Source organism: Rhincodon typus, chromosome 7 (assembly GCF_021869965.1).
Source record: "Rhincodon typus isolate 14 chromosome 7, sRhiTyp1.1, whole genome shotgun sequence".
NCBI lineage: Eukaryota > Metazoa > Chordata > Chondrichthyes > Orectolobiformes > Rhincodontidae > Rhincodon > Rhincodon typus.
This window is the reverse complement of record NC_063338.1, coordinates 55227249-55242327: the sequence shown is the minus strand read 5'-3', so window position 1 is coordinate 55242327 and position 15079 is coordinate 55227249. Positions and strand designations below refer to the sequence as shown.

General features: G+C 39.5%; 1 protein-coding gene across 9 annotated transcripts in view; it reads left to right on the top strand.

Annotated features, from left to right (window-relative positions):
• LOC109910815 (RNA-binding motif, single-stranded-interacting protein 1-like) overlaps window positions 1–15079 on the top strand; it is a 229106-nt gene that overhangs the window by 73698 nt on the left and 140329 nt on the right. For 2 of the 9 annotated variants that reach the window (XM_048598625.1, XM_048598624.1), the window contains exon 2: window positions 11961–12034. The exons of 5 other annotated variants lie outside the window; for them this stretch is intronic. In XM_048598625.1, the coding sequence (XP_048454582.1) occupies window positions 11990–12034 (45 nt within the window). In that variant the 5' untranslated portion in view covers window positions 11961–11989. Of the gene's footprint in view, window positions 1–11714; window positions 11831–11960; window positions 12035–12623; window positions 12671–15079 lie in introns of those variants that run through there. 2 more of the 9 variants (XM_048598623.1, XM_048598626.1) reach the window with 2 other exon arrangements.

Genomic DNA, 15079 nt, shown 5'->3' with positions numbered 1-15079 from the left:
TTCTTCATCTATCCATATCTAGCTGGCCAATATTTCCTTATCACTGGATCAATGAGCTGAAACAAGATGCATGTTTGTTGCCTGCAACTTGCTGAGAATAAATGAATCGGGTTGGAATCTTGATGTGGCCTCCCCATCATTATATTGGACACAGCTCCTATATTGTGCATATTCAGCATCCACCAGGAAAATCTCCTTGCAGTGTTACCATACATTTTCAGGCAGAATTGGCATTCCAGAGACTTGATCATATGACCTAGGCTGATGCTTCAGTGCAGCAATGAAGGTGTACTTCATGTCCAGAGTCCAGTCTTTTGAATGAGATTTTAAACTGAGGTTGTCTCCGATGGATATGAAAGGTTACATTGCACTTTTGTTTTCTCTGTGTGTTAACCCTAGTGCAGCTGATTGTAATCACAACTCTGATTCACTGGACTGAAATCCCACTCTAGGGCATCAGCACAAAAATCAAGGCTGACATGCCAGTGGAAAAGCGATGGAATGTTGCACAATCTAAGGTGCTTTCTTTCAAATGAGAAGCTAAACTGAGGCAACATCTGTTTGCTGGGGTGGATGTAAAAGGTTCTCATGGCACCGTTTCAAAGAAGTGCAGGGGATTTATCCCTGGGTACTGGCCAATATTTATTCCTCACAGAACATCACAAATGTAGATTATCTGGTTAATAACACATTGCTGAGTTTGCTGTGACAAGTTGGCTGCCACGCTTCTTACATTACAATTGGAATTAGACTTTGAAAGTGTTTCCTTGGTTGTAAAATAGTTTGAAACATGCATTTGCCATGAGAATTTTTTTTGTTGTCGCGCAAATCTGTATCTTCCAACATCACTTTGAACTTTCACTTTTAAGGAGGTAACATACATTCTGATCACAGTGATTCTTTGCATACAGTGTGGAACAAAATATCTTGAAACACAAAAATGTATTACAATGTGCTATAGTAATGGTTCTGTATTTTATAGGAGCCTTATTTATCAAACATGTCTCAACTGATACATCCTAATGTTCAAAGTCTTGATCAATAGATATGTGTGTGTGTGTGCCCTCTTTAACTTCTTTACAGTAAAAGTTTGAACAGCTTATGGTTGCTATTTTGTAGAATCAAAACATAATTGCAAGATCTTTTTTGCTTTATTTTTATTATTCCTTCTGAACATGTATGATAAGACCAGCATTTATTGCCTATTTGTAAATTCACTTCAGAAGCCAAGCCATATTATCAAACCATTACAATCCATGTAATATAGGTGAGCCCATAGTGCTACTAGAGAAGAATTTCCAGTATGTTCACCCAGTGACAATAAAGAAAGAAAGATGTATTTCAAAGTCAAGATGATGTGTGCCAAGGAGGGGAACTTGCAAGTGATAATGTCCCCACGTACCCATTGTTCTGCTAACACACCATCTTGTCAAAGGCGGCTAGGGATGCACAGTAAATGTTGCCCTTGCCAGTGCACTCACGTACCATCAACAACTTTTAAAAAAGAACAAAATGATAAAAACATTATAGTTACATTTTCAGTAATTCATGGAAACATACAATCTTCCTTTAGTGATTGTTCAATTTTTTGTTTAAAACTAAGAAAAGATACATTATTTTCACAAAATACTATAATACCAAAATAAAGTATAAAGTGCTGACATTAGATAATACATATCAAAATCAGACAATCTGTGTAAATATTCAAAATCATCAAAGTCAGCTAATAATACTGGGAATCTGGGCTAGATTGGATTGGTCTTCAAAAACATTTTTCAAAAATTAGCTGTAAAATGAAAGTTGGTAGATTATCAATTGCTGAGAAATCACTTCATTACAAGGATGCATTAATGTCATTCTCCTGTATTCATTTATTAAAAATCTAGCAAGTTGTGAAGTAAAAGAGATATGCCATGAATTTGAATTCTCTGAAAATTACTGGATCGGTTGCACATTATGAATTATTCCTACCACAACCACCTTGTAATTACTGCCATAGACTCAAAAATGATGTGATTTGCAGTCTTAATGTGACACTCAGTCTTGAAGGCCTATAAATGTACCAACAAAGTTATGAAGACTTACTCCAGCAGGAGAAAAACTGTTCCTAAAGGTTTTGAATTCCCAAGTGAAATTATTGTTGCAATGCATGCAAGATTTGGAAAAGAACATGCTTAAGGTTGTGATTAATGGGAATAAAATAAGAATTAATAGGGGGTTTAGGCTAAAGGAGGGCAAGAGTTTCCGATATAGCCTAAACTTATTTCTTTATAGAAGCCATGGTTAATCCATTGTGAATTGCTTCGTTCAAATCAATTAGAGATAAGAAACCAAATCCAATTGTTCTCAGCTCCTGTCTTTGTCTTGCAAACAAAAACATTTCCATGAAATGGTGATGTTTGAGGAGTGCAGACATGCTGCATGCAATACACAAATCGCTGTCTTATTTATTAATTCTTTCACTGGATATGGGGATCACTGGTTAGGTCAGCATTTACTAACCATCACTATTTGCTGTCAAGAAGGTGGTGGTAAACTACCAACTGCGGAAGTAGATACACCCACAAGTGCTGTTGTGAAGGAAATTGATCCAACAACAGAGAATGAATGGCAATGTAGTTACAAGACAGGATGGGTTTGATTTGAAGAGGAACTTGTGGTATTGTGATCCCATGCATTGCTGCTTTGGTCCTTCTAGGTATTAAAGATCATGTAGTTGGCTGTCCAAGGAGCTTTGGTGTTGAAGGAGTAATGCATCTTGGAGATGGTCCACACTCCTGTCACTGTGCATCAATGGTGGAGGGGCTGAATGTTGAAAGTCACAAATGGGCTAACAATCAAGTGGCATGCTTGTCCTGAGTAGTCAAGAATAGTCAAGCTCCTTGAGTGTTATTAGACCTGCGTTCTTCCAGGCAGATAGAGGCTATTTCATCACCTTCTGACATGTGCCATGAAAGTGATGAACAGGTTTTTGTGAGTTAGGAGTTGAGTTATCTATGGCAGAATTACTAACCTCTGATGTGATCTTGTAGCCGTGGTATTTACATGGCTGGTCCGATACTATTTCTGGTTAACGATAGCCCTTACGATGCTGATGGTGTGGGATTCAGCGATGTTAATGCCATTGAATCTGAAGGGGAAGTGAATAGATTCTATCTTTTTACAGATGCTCCATTGTCTGGCACTTGAATGTCGTGAATGTAACTTGCTATACTATTCCAAATCTGAATATTGAAATGGTTTGACAGCACCTCTGAGCTCAAAGTTTTTGTCTGTGTTTGGACCAAGCCTATAATGAGCTCTGGAGCTAAGTGGCCCTGGTTGTACCCAAACAGAGTGAAAGTGAATAGGTGATTGCTGAGCAAGTGTTGCTTGATAGCACTGCTAATGACACCATTGATCAGTCTAATGATGATTGAGAGTAGAGTCATGAGACTATGATTGGCTGGATTAGATTTTCCTGCTTTTTGTGTATGAAACATATCTGGTCAGATTTTGTTCTATTGGTCAGGTGCCAATCAGGAAAAGCTTGGGTGGGATGTAGCTAGTTCTGGGCTACAAGTCTAGAGTACTGTTTCTGGAATATTGGCAGGGCCTGTTGCCTTTGTAACTGTACAGTACCTTCAGTCATTTCTTATTGATATGCGAAGTGAGTCGAATTGGTTGAAGATTGGTATCTGTGATGATGCAGGGCTCAGGAGGAGGCTGAGATATACCATTCACTTGGCACTTCTGGCTAAAGATTGCTGCAAGTGTTTCAGCCTTTTCTTTTGCACTGATGTGCTGGGCTCCCTCATCATTGAAGATAATTATATTTGCGGAACCTTCTCCTCCTGTCAGTTGTCTAGTTGTTCGCCAATATTCATGATGACACATGGGAAGGTAGCAGAACTTTGATCTTATTGGCTGGTTTCATGATGTCCTAGGTTTGTCTGCTGTGTGCTGTCTGCATTGTTTGGCTTGCATGTAGCTCCATTTGGTAACTTCTCCAGATTGTCACCTCATATTTAGGTATGTTTGGTTTTGCTCGCAAAAAAGACGCTGAACTACCTATTGCCTGCCACTTCAATGCACCACCTTGCTCCCTGGCCAACATCTCTGTCTCCGGCTTGCTACAGTGTTCCAGTAAAGCCCAGCGCAAGCTGGAGGAACAACACCTCATTTTCCGCTTGGGAACCCTGTAGCCCTCCGGCCTCAATATTGAGTTCAATAATTTTAGGGTCTAAACTGTCCCATGTCCCAGCCCCCCACCCCACACACCAGGCCTTGTTACCACATATCCTGTCATTACACACCTCCTGTTGTTAGTCACTAACAGTCCCCATTAACAACTATTCACCCTCCCAGCCTGATCGTTAGCAACTCCTCTGTCTGTCCAACTGTCTTTCTCTCTCTTTGGGCTCTATCCTATCGTTTACTCTCTACCCCACCCACCTCACTATTTTCTGCATATAAACTGATGTTTTCCCAGCCACCATCAGTTCTGAGGAAGGGTCACCAGACATGAAAAGTTAACTCTGTTTTCTCCTCCACAGGTGCTGCCAGACTTACTGAGCTTTTCCAGCAACTTTGTTTTTGTTCCTGATTTACAGCATCCGCAGTTTTTTTGGTTTTTATGTTTGGTGTTGCTCCTGGCATATCCTCCTACACTCTTCATTAAACCAAGTCTGATCGCCTGGCTTAATGATCATGCTGGAGAGGGAGATGTGCCAGATCATGAGGTAAAGATTGTATTTGAATACAATTCTGCTGCTTCTGATGGCACATAGCACTTTGTTTCATGTTGTTAGATCTGTTCAAAATTTATTCCATTTAGCACAACAGTAGTGCTACACAACAGAATGAAGGGTATCCTCTATGTAAAGGCAAGACTTTATCTCCACAAGGATTGTGTGGTGGTAACTCGTTCCAGTATTGACATGGACTATATCTGCAACAGGAAGATTGGTGAGAACAAGGTCAAGTGGGTTTTCCCCTCTTGTTCCTTTCTTCATCACCTGACTTAGACTCAGTTTGAGAGCTTTAAAACTCAGCTAGCTTGCTCAGTCATGTTGCTATTGAGATGCTGTTGATGATGGACATTAAAGAACCCCACCCAGAGTACAAAAACAAAGTTGCTGGAAAAGCTCAGCAGGTCTGGCAGCATCTGTGAAGGAAAAAAAACAGAGTTAACGTTTCGGGTCCGGTGACCCTTCCTCAGGGAGTACACCCAGAATACATTCTGTTCTCTTGTTACCCACAGTGCTTCTTCTAGTGGTGTTCAACATGGAGAAGTGCTGCCACATTGGCTGAGGGTAAGCTTTAGATGGCAATCCACAAGGGGTTTCCTTTCCTGTGTTTGACCTGATGACATGAGGACTCCCAGGGTAAATCCTTTTTGCCACTTCTAGTGGGTCTGTGTTATTGATTTGATAGGACAAATCCAGGAGTGGTAATTATGGTTTCGCGGATATTGTAAAGTGTGGTTCTGTGAATACAAATATGTTAGGCTGTTGTTTGCTTAGAGTAGGGAATCCCTGCCCCATTTTGGAACAAGACTTTTAAAAAGTAGTAAGGAGGACTGTACAATTCCGCAACTTGCTGGGATCTCTGCACTCTTCAAATTTGTACCTCTTGTGCATTCCCAACTATAATTGCTCCGTCAGGAGTGGCTGCATTTTCACTTGCCTAAGCCACAAGCATCCCTACTACTCTTTGTCTTTTAATCTCGCTTTCATCCTTTATGGTACTCCTTAAAACCCATGTCTTTGACTAAGCTTTTTGACAGCTGTTTTAATATCTCCATAGATTGCTTGGTGCATGGTGGTATTTTATAATGCTCTTGTAAAGCACCCTGGCACGTTTCTGTAATAAGTTAGGAAGCCCGACTGGAAAGGAGCATCATTTGAACATCAAAATAGAACCACTACTTGGGACAACACGGTGTAGAGCTGGATGAACACAGCAGGCCAAGCAGCATCAGAGGAGCCTTCCTGCTCGGCCTGCTGTGTTCATCCAGCTCTACACCATGTTATCTCAGATTCTCCAGCATCCGCAGTTCCTACTATCTCTGAAACACTACTTGGGACAGACAGTTTTGCAGACTCATTGCTGGGTCTGCTTTTTTCATAAGTTTTTACGTCTGGAAGTGTTATCACACACAACTGAATGGCTTTTCACCAAATCACCATGACCTTTTTTAACCTTGTAAGGGTTATCACAGTTTAATTACTTTAAATGGGCAGCACAGTAGCTCAATGGTTAGCACTGCTACCTCACAAAGCCAGGGACCTGGGTTTGATTCCACCCTCCGGTGATTGTCTGTGTGGAGTTTGCACATTCTCCCCGTGTTTGTGTGGGTTTCATCTGAGCTCCAGTTGCCTCCCGCATTTGATTTGATTGATTTTATTGTCACATGTACTAAAATACAGTGAAAAGCTTTGTTTACGCGAGGTACAGGCAGATTACAGCAAGCAAAGGATGTACAGATCAAAAACACTTAGAGGCATACAGGTTACATTATTTGAGGCTAGAGACCATTCAACAGTCTGATAATGGCCTGAAAGAAGCTGTTCCTGAACCTGCTTGTGCGTGTGTTCAGGCTTCTGCTTCTTCTACCTGATGGAAGAGATTGTAGGAAATCATTACCAGGGTGCGATGGGTCTTTGATGACGTTGGCTGCCTTTCTGCAGCAGCGAGTTGTAAAAATTAAGTCTGTGGTTGGAAGGTTGGCTTCCGCGATGGTCTGGGCTGTGCACAGCACCTTCTGTAGTTTCTTATGGTCCTGGGCAGAGCAGTTGTTCTACAAGGCCATTATGCACCTGGACAGTATGCATTCAATGGTGCTTCTGTAGAAGTTAGTGAGAGACCTTATGGACGTGCCAAATTTCCTGAGCTACCTGAAGAAGAAGACGTGTTGTTGTGCCTTCTTGACTGTTTCGTCTACATGGGAAGTTCAGGACAGGTCATCATGTCTTGTCACTTCGAGGAACTTGATGCTATTCACTCTCTCAACCTCAGCTCCATTGATGTAGATGGGGGCGTGTTCTCCTCCTTTCTTTCTGAAGTCGGTGATCAGTTCTTTAGTTTTGCCAACGTTGAGAGACAGATTGTTTTCATTGCACCATGTCACCAAGCCCTCTATGTCCCTTCTGTATTTTGACTCATTGTTAGATATCCGTCCCACTACGGTAGTGTCGTCAGCATGCTTGCAAATGGCGTTCGTTTGGAATTTGGCGACACAGTCAGGGATGTACAGGGAGTATAGTAGGGGGCTGAGGACGCATCCTTGTGGGGGGGTTCAGTGTTGAGTGTTATTGTGGAGGAGGTGCAGTTACCTATCCTCACTGATTGTGGCCTATGGGTCAGAAAACTGAGGATCCAATTGCAGAGGGCAGAACTGAGACCAAGGTCATGCTGTTTTGAGACCAGTCTGGAGGGGGTAATGGTGTTGAAGGCAGAGCTGTAGTCAATGAGCAGGAGTCTGACGTAGGTGTCTTTGTTGTTCAGATGTTCAAGGAATGAGTGCAGGGCTAAGGATATGGCATTCTCTGTGGACCTGTTATGTTGAGGCAGGTTGGGAGACTGGAATTGATGTGGGCCATGACCAGTCTCTTGAAGCACTTCATGATTATTGAGGTCAGAGCCATTGGCTGGTAGTCATTAAGGCACACTGCACATGTTTTCTTGGGTTCAGGGATGATAGCAGTCTTCTTGAAGCAGGTGGGGACTTTGGCTTGTAGGAGGGAGAGATTGAACACGTCGATGAATACCACCACCAATTGGTCCACACAGGATCTGAGTGCTGTCCGGGCCCATGGCTTTCCTTGGGTTGACTCCCAGGAAGACCAATCTGACTTCTGAAGCGGTGATGGAGGGAACAGGTGTGTCTGGCAGGCATGACCGCGCCACTGGCATTCTGCTCAAACCAAATGTAAAAAGCACTGAGCTTGTCAGGGAGAGATGTGTCATTGCCCGCTATCTTACACTGTTTCATTTTGTATCCCATAATGTCATTCAGGCCTTGCTATAGATGGTGGAAGTCTGTTTGGTAGGTCTGGGCCTCTAACTTAGTCCAGTACTGCTTCTTGGCCTCCCTGATGGCTTTGCCAAGGTCATATCTGGATTTTCTGTATTCGATCGGGTCGTTCGACTTGAATGCTGCATGTCTGCTGGCACGTCTGACATGCAGTTTAAGTGGATTGGCCATACTGAAATTGCCCTTAGTATCCAGGGGTGTGTAGGCTGGGTGGATTCGCCATGGCAAATGTGGGATTATGGGATATGGTAGGGAGCTGAGTCTGGGTGCTATGCTCTTTGGAGGGTTGGTGCAGACTCAACGGACTAAGTGGCCTCCTTCCGCACTGTCGGGCTTCTATGATTCTTCTTTGAAATGTTAGTAGCTGGTAACTTGATTAGGGAGGTTAAGGTGCAGGAACCCCATAGGGTACAGTGACCATAAAATGATCGAACTCACCCTGCAGTTTGAGAGGTTGAAGCTTGAATCAGATGTAACAATAATACAATTGAGTAAAGGTAACTATAAAGACATTACGGAGGAGCTGGCCAGAATTTATTGGAAGTGGTCTCTCGCAGGGAAGGTGCTGGAGCAGCATTGGTAGGAGTTTCTGGGGGTAATGCAGGAGGCACAGCAGAAATTCATCCCAAGCCACATACTAAGGGGAGGATGAGGCAACCAAATTAAGTCAGGGACATCATAAAGGCAAAAGGAAAGCATACAATGTGGTAAAGATTGGTGGGAAACCAATGGATTGGGAATACTTTAAAAACCAGCAGAGGACAATGAGAAAAGCAATAAGGTAAGAAAGGTTGAAATATGAGGGTAAGATTTCTAGTAATATAGAAGAAGATTGCAAGCATATTTTTAGATGCATATGAGGTAAGAGATAGGCAAGAATGAACATTCAACTGTTGGAAAATGAGGCTGAAGAAATCATAACAGGGAACAAACAAATGATGGCAGAACTGAATGGATACTTTGCATCAGTCTTCATGTGTAAGACACCAGCAATAAACCAGAACTTCAAGAGAAATTCAGGAGGCAGAGCTACGTACGGTGGATATCACTAAGTAGAAGGTGCTGGGGAAGCTGAAGGTGGATAAACCAGCCAGACTACATGGACTACTGCCCAGGGTTCTGAAGGAGTTAGCTGAAGAGATTGTGGAGGTATTAGTGGTGATCTTTCAGGAGTCAGGGAGAGTACCACAGGATTGGAAAATCGGTAATGTAACACCCCTGTTTAAGAAGGGAGGGATACAGAATATAGGAAATTATAATCCAGTTACACTGACCTCAGTCATTGGTAAGATTTTAGAGTCCATTATTAAGGATGAGTTTATGGAGTATTTGGAGTTGCACGGTAAAATAGTAAAATTTTTTTTTTTTTTTAATTTTTTTTCTGATGAAGGGTCTAGGCCCGAAACGTCAGCCTTTCTGCTCCTATGATGCTGCTTGGCCTGCTGTGTTCATCCAGCTCTGGCCTTGTTGTCTCTGAATCAGAACGGCTTCATCAAGAGAGGTCATGCCTGATAAATCTATTAGAATTCTTTGAAGAGATAATGACCAATATTATATACATTTAATATTATAAGTATATACATATTACATGCATATATACTCATAAAGAATCATATTTTGATAAGGTTATGGTGAATGAATTGGGGAATGGATCTTACTGGATAACTCTTTAAAAATCTTGTCCTGGAATGATGTGCTGAAAGGTTTCCTGTGCCATACAATTTTATGCTCTTGTGATGCCAACCACCAAAGTATTGTCAGTATGTGAAGAATCAAATGGAATAATTTACCTGAAATTTTAGTGTTTGCCGTCTTTTATCTACTCTTCAGATTTCAACTATCCAAACTAAAGATGAAATTAAAATAGAAGCTAATTCTCTTTGAAACAGACAGTTTTAATGAGTTGTGGGCAAAGCACTGTATTGATCAAGTAAAGCTGAGACAAAATTGTACTGCTCAGACAGTTATGACAATCTCAGACAACGCTGGAGAAATTCAGCAGGTCTGGCAGCATGGTCTCAGGAGAGAGAATCTGAGTTAATTTTTTGACTTTAGTATGACATTTTCAGAACTGAGAGGGGCTGGAATTTTAAAAGATATTTTTCCAACCCCTTTTCTGTTCCGAAGAAGTCATTATCAGACTCGAGATGTTAATTCTGTTTGTCTGTCCAGACATGCTGACCAATCCTGCTCAGTTTCTCCAACATTCTCTTTGCTTGTTTCAGACTTCCAGCATTTACACTATTTTGCTTTTAATTAATTGTTAATTTATTTTTTCTGAAATAAAGTTTTGGATCAATTACCTCACATCAACTGAAGGCTGGGCAAAGACTAACAGGAACACAAATGAAGGAGAATGTAAAAATAAATTTTTGAACTTGCCCACAAAAAAGGTTGATTGCTCAGCAGTGAAGATTGCATCATTTTGTACTAGACAGATTGAGCTGGCACCACAGGAAGGGAAATAAGATCCATAGTTTTGAAATCCAAGTAGCATTAAATCTTGAATCATAATGTTGAAGTGCTACATAATTTGTAGAGTGCTCTACATTCCTGATGGGAATTTTGATTTTTTTTTGCTTTATGTGGCTTTTGAATGTTTTACATTTCTCATGTGACCTGATTTCTATTTGAAAATCTTGCTTATACCTTCCACACAATAAGGTTTTAATTTTAGAGTTAGATCTTTGCCATATCACATGTAAACTAAAACAAAAAACGTACTTGCTGCTGCTTTGTTTCTTTGCCTTGACTTGAGAATGATTTTCACCAGGACTTGGATATTTCTTTCATGGGTTAACTCCAGAACAGACTTTTATGCTACACATTGTGAAGGATATGCTACCCCTTGGGACCTTCAATAAGAGGTTGAAATGAATACTTTGAACTGATGAATGGCTTATAATCTTAAAAATTCTAATAATGTGACAATTTGGTTAGGATCAAAAGCATTTATTCTATTTCAACCTTCATTGCTACCTATTTTCATGCAATCAAGCACCTTTAGACATTGCTTATATCGTTTTGTTTCGTGATTGTCAGTAACTTGAACACATGCAGTAAAAATATCGATCAGTTTATAAATAAATAGCTGTTCTGAAAAAAAGTCACTAGACCCGGAACGTTAATTCTGCTTTCTCTCTATAACTGTTGTCAGACCTGCTAAGTTTTTGCAACAATTTTTGTTTTTGTTTCTAATTTCCAGCAGCTGCAGTTCTTTGGGTCTTTTGTTGTAAAATAAATGGCTAATAGGACTTGTATTTTCTTTTGGATGCTTAATTTTTATATTTGTGCTTTACAAAATTGATCCATTTATATTGTACCGTAATGCTGCATCTAAAAATATATGCCTGTGTTCTCGTAGGCCATTCTGACTTTGCCTTTTGCAGTTCAGGAAGATCTGATGGTTAGCGTTTGGAATGCGAAGCATTTATGTTAGAGCCAACCATTTTATTTTAAGGAGTGTTGATTTATTTGTAGTCAGCTAAGAATTGTAAATGCTAGTTATTAAACATGTAGATGTTTAAATTCAGTTTTTCTAACTCGAGTTATTTGAAGAGAAGTTAACTAAATTCAAAAACTGCGTAAAGTTAAAGTGTTGGAGGCTTGCTTAGTATTTTGACACCCCTATGTTTAAACTTTTTGTAGACGAGGCCACAGTAGGTGGGATCGTTGCTGCAGGGAACCATAAGCCAGATCAATGAAGTGAACTGGAAAAAAAACTGGCCGAGTATTTGATGTTGCAAATGAAACTAGGTTATATTGTCACAAAAGTTGGCAGTGTGCTGATTTAGTAGGCATCAAGTAACTTAAGTAAGGTTCACGCTCGTCAAAGGAATCCGAGAGTTTTACGTCCGTTCTTTGACATTTTACTTCCAATGATTTAACTTTCCGTGTTATAAGCAATTTGCATAAAGGAATACTTCTGTTTGTTGCCTAACAGCTTTGAAGAATTACGTTACGTTTCTAAGAATGATTTTTCCAAACAATCCGGTGAGAAATCCATCTCTGAAACAGGTGGGATTATAGATCTTTCTACTTAGAAAAACACAATTTATTAAGGTTGTAGATTTACTTGGTTGAAATATTCTAATTAATACACGTCTGCAGGTAAACTTTGCGCACACCAGTGATATAGTATAAATGACAATTAGTTTTATTTAATGGGGTTGGTTATTTCCAGCTTACTATTCAGTATAAACACTATTATATATTCCGCGCAATCGTTCGTGCCGTCATAGTACGAAGTGAGAAAAGCCAGAATTGTGATTTTTATCATTTAGGTTATGACTACAGCGTTAATATCTATTACCATAAGACGGTCCACTTCTAAGACCACGAGAAGTAAATTGCCGTGAAATGCCCTCTTTCAGTTAACCCTTTGATCACGAGAACAAAATTTCCATTACTGCAAATGGCATTTGAAGAACACTTACCATTAAGGGGAGGAAAAAGCGTTAATTTTAATCAGTAGTGTACATGATATTTGTTTGCAATGACTCTACGCTGCAGAAATTATTAGAAAAAAGGAAATCTGAAATAGTACAAACTGTTTTTGTTACAAATGACAAACAACTCCAGAGAAATAAAATGGCAGTCTGAACATAAAGCACTGTACATCTGGAGTCAAGTTTCAGTGATCCCAATATAGTGGTGAGTCATAGCTGGGAAAGCGCTCGCTACATCTTTAAACTTTCAGATTGAAACAAAAGAAATGTTGATGATTTTACAAAATTCAGGGAGAGCCCTTCCAATTCTTCTGAAAAAAAGATACTGAGTTAGATCTGTTGTTATACTAAGTGTAATATGCACTATTTGGTAAATTTTTGGAATGGATGCATATAACGAGATGATTTTCTTTTTATTGTAAAGAATTTATCTGCAGTATTTGTTCATACTAACAGCTTTTTCCAGCCCTGAAAATTCTTATGTTAACCGATGCCTTGTCAGTTAAATCTCGAAATGGCTATTTATTTAAGTTTAAAATAGACCTTAAAACGTAATGTTAGCCATGAAAAAGTAATATAAATTGATAAAGACATAACAAATGAACAATTTTGTTTAAAAGATAGGATAAACTAAATTTATTGACTTGATCAAGTCAATTGGCACGGTGGTTCGATTCTACCCTTGGGCGACTGTCTGTGTCTGCGTGCGTTTCCTCCTACAGTCCAAAGATGTGCAGGTTAGGTGGAGTGGCTATGCTAAATTGCCCAAAGTGGTCAGGGATGTGTAAATTAGGGTGGGTTATAGTGGGAGGGGTCTGGGTGGGTGCTTCAAGGGCTGGTGTAGACTTGTTGGGCCGAAGGGCCTGTTTCCACGCCTGTAGGGCTTCTACGATTCTATGAATTGTGCTCAAGGATCTTATGGTTTTATGGAGCCATCGGTGTTTTTACTCTATATGGTCTGAAACTTAATATGAATGTCATCCACACCTGTATCAAATGTTATAAAATGTGAACCTTCAATGGGAGCTAATTTTAACCACTACTTATTTATCAACGGTTTGAATAAGGCAGATTGGCCACGTCAATTTAAAGAAACATTGTGAGCAGGAATTTTGGTCTTGTCGTTATCTGTTGTTTGTCACTGCCCATGGTAATGTTACATTTTCAATCATTTAAATTTCAGGAAAAACAATTTTTAGATTTTTTTTTAAAGAGTTTTCAAGTACATTACCTTTTTAAAGGTGCGATCAGTTATGTACAATTTTCACGAAACCATTGTTATAGCAGTTTAAGTGATTATGTTAGCACTAAGTTGCTGTTCACTTGTCAAATGGAGTAAGCCACCAGTAAATTAATTTATGTACAGAAACAGGGTGGAGTGGAAGTGTCAATTTTTGGTAACTCAAAGTGGAATTACAATTGCAAGTAAGTGCAGCTTCACTATGAAACTGTTAGCTCAATTTAACTGTCATATAAATTGTTTTTGGGATTTGTACCACAGCAAATCAGCCTTCAAACTTCGTGTTTTGTTTGCATTTCAATATTAGTACTTTAAGTGAATTTCGTGCCAATGAAAAACGTGAGGAACATTTAAGTTCCTTTATATCTAAATAGCATCTTTTAAAAATTGTATTTTTGAAACTACAATTTGCAAATTTAATCATGAATTATTGGAAGTAGAGTTAAATATGCCTTTTTCCATTCTTCACCTGAGGAGGAATTATTTTTTCCTCAAGTATATGAGATTTTTTTGCAAATTACTGTATCATGTTGTACATATCTGCTGTCACAACAGTTCAGGGTATTTGCATTGAGACAAGTAAAGCTTTTGAGGGTGAGGCATATAACTGGAATGGCTGTGTATTTTGTTTGCGGATGTGACTAACTCTGCTGGTCGGGAGCATGCTGATAAGATGCTCCTTTTTCACACTGCAATCTATAGATTGAAAGGCCTGAATAGTCTGACAGAGCCAGGAAAACAAACAGGCTTTTAGTACTCAAATGACGAGGGAAGCAGTCAATGTAGGGGCACTAACTAACACAAAATCCAGGGTATGCATTGGCATTTCATTCGAAAGTTTCTTTTGTCTGCAATTAAACTCACATTTAAATTGCTTTGCAAACAGGATTTGGTACACTATTGGCTGACCAGACGGTTCATTTTGACTCTTCGGTTTTGAACCAGAATTATAGTTTCATCCATTTTTCAATCTGCACTTTGTGTTTTAAGTAGCGTTAGCGCATCCATTTATTCAATGCATAAAAGACTGTTCATTGTGCTGTGAACAATAATTTTCATTTGTTATCTTTTATTGGTAAGGTGAGTTACATTACATAAAAATTAATTGATCAGAATTTTGATTGGTTGTTGCAAGAAAGTTACTAGCATTTAATTGACCAAACAAATCTGTACATTACTCAAATACAACAATTTCTGGACTTGTTTGCACTTGTCCTTCTCACACTTTCAAGTAATGAATTAAACTTTGTACAGTTGGTGCTTTGCAAGCCAGCTTATTGAACTAGCTGATAGAAAATATAAAAGAGGGTTTAACTCTTGAGCAATTTGAAAGCTGTATATTGAAATCTGTCAAAACTAATTCTGTTCACATAA